A 1,821-nucleotide genomic window follows, 5' to 3' on the forward strand; every position below is an offset into this window, starting at 1 on the left:
GTCTGCGCCGCCTGTAGCTCCCACCCAGCTTCCCATGAAAACAAAACCGATCCCAGCCGAACCAGGGCAATCTCTTTAAGTGACTAGTAAAGAGCAGTCTTAAGAGCTGACCTTGCATCAGCTCCAGATCCTCTAGTGCCTTGGCATGGGCAACCGGATCCTGCTCCAGGTACTCAAAGAGGTTGAGTGGCTGGGCCATTAGAAAGTCTGGGGGCAAGATTATCTCCTTGGGCACCATCCCACTGGCAAAGAAGAAGTGGTTGAGGCATGTGAATTCCATGCAGCAGCGGTATTTCAACATGATATCCTCCAACCATGACAGGAAATCCCTCCTGGACCAGGCTGATGGGGCTGTGGTGTTCAGGACATGCATCACAACTGTCTTGAAGGTGTAGGTATCAAAGCCGGTGCCCACCAGACTGCAGGCGAAGAGGTGCAGGCATTTGAGGTGTAAACTGCCCTGTGGGACCCACCTGGCCATGAGCCTGAAGAACTTCACCTCTGCCACAGCATAGCTCTCTGGCCATATCGTGCCATGGGTGAAGGTGTCCTCTGTGGCCTGGCTGGTCAGGCATGGCTGGTCAAGAAGACGTCCGAGTTGCCTTGCTAAACACCAAATATCAGCTCCACAAAGAGGGTTCTCCCAGAGGCATTTGTCAGCTGCAGCTTGCAGGAGCAGATGGAGGGCAGCAGCTTCATATTGTAGGCACATGTCTGAGGCACCATGCCCCAGGCTGAGCTCACAAACCTCTGGAACCATTTGGTGGTTCTGTGCACATCTAGGTGGGAGTCGGTGCAGAGAATGTCTAGAAGGCTGGGACCCTGATTTCTCCTCAGCTTCCCCTTGGCACTGTGGAGGAAGCACAGCATGTTCTCCCTACACTCTTCCCTCGTGCAGGTGCACTCCAGCTCCACGAGGATGCAGAAGTTCCTCTCTGGCTTCCCCTCCTTCTTGCCCGGCTCCAGGTGGAAGGTGTGCCCAGAAGGGGGCTTCAGGGGCAGGAGCAGGCGGGAAACAAGAGCATCACCCTTGTGGGGGGCCCAACCTTCGAAAGGGCTGCCCCACCCCAACGCTGGGCTCAGCGTCGGCCCACCCCGATCTCTGGCTCCAGCCGTGGGAAGAAACTGCAGGACAAGAGCTCTTGGAAGACACGGATGAGTTCACCCACTAGCTCCTCCACCTCACAGCTCCCATCAGCCAGCTTCTGCATGGGCCATTCGATGCGCTCTACAAAAGTGCTTTTCAGGTGCTTCTCATTAGCAAGATTTTCTCCTTCACTTGCTTCCTCTTCCAGCTTCTCTTTTTCGTCCAGCTCCTGTTTGCCCTCCTGCACTCTACTGCCGCTGGAGCTCTCCTCATTGCTGCGGCTCTTGAGCTCACGGCTCCATTTCCAGAGCCTCCAGCAGAGCCCCAGGAGCAGGAGCAGGACTGCAGCAATGGCCCAGAACTGCCACTGCTGCAAGGCAGAAAAGCCCAGGTCTCCCCAGGCAGAGCTGCTCTGCTCCAGCTCCTCCATCAGCCGACTCATCTCCCAGCTCAGGAACTCCTGGTGCTGCCGCATGCGCTCACGTGTGGCCTCATCCAGCCCAGGTATGACTGTCTGTGGGTACACGATGAGGCCTTGCAGGAGCAAAGTGAGAAGTTTGATGGCAACCATGGCCTACAGATGGAGGGAGAGAAGGAATTGAGAGGGACTGGGAGAGAGAGAGGTGGCAGCTGATGGGGAGCAGGGACAGGAGCTGCTGGGAGCAGGGGGCAGGTGGGAGAGGGGTCCAGGCAGCTGGCAGGCAGCAAATCATGCACTCGGCCCCGGCGGCAGC

At 57.2% G+C, this 1,821-nt stretch overlaps 1 protein-coding gene across 1 annotated transcript; it reads right to left on the reverse strand.

Annotated features, from left to right (window-relative positions):
* Positions 1 to 111: 111 nt before the first annotated feature.
* On the reverse strand, positions 112 to 1,658 carry LOC103769465 (inositol 1,4,5-trisphosphate receptor-interacting protein-like 1; the record flags this gene model as incomplete). Its single annotated transcript, XM_008936663.1, has 4 exons — positions 1,095 to 1,658; positions 631 to 990; positions 474 to 577; positions 112 to 419 (listed from the first exon to the last, which is right to left on the reverse strand). Coding segments are annotated over exons 1-4 (1,336 nt in total), but the record flags the coding sequence as incomplete, so codon positions are not given.
* Between the last annotated feature and the right edge of the window lie 163 nt (positions 1,659 to 1,821).

The sequence above is a fragment of the Merops nubicus genome, unplaced genomic scaffold (genome assembly GCF_000691845.1).
Source record: "Merops nubicus isolate BGI_N331 unplaced genomic scaffold, ASM69184v1 scaffold28413, whole genome shotgun sequence".
NCBI lineage: Eukaryota > Metazoa > Chordata > Aves > Coraciiformes > Meropidae > Merops > Merops nubicus.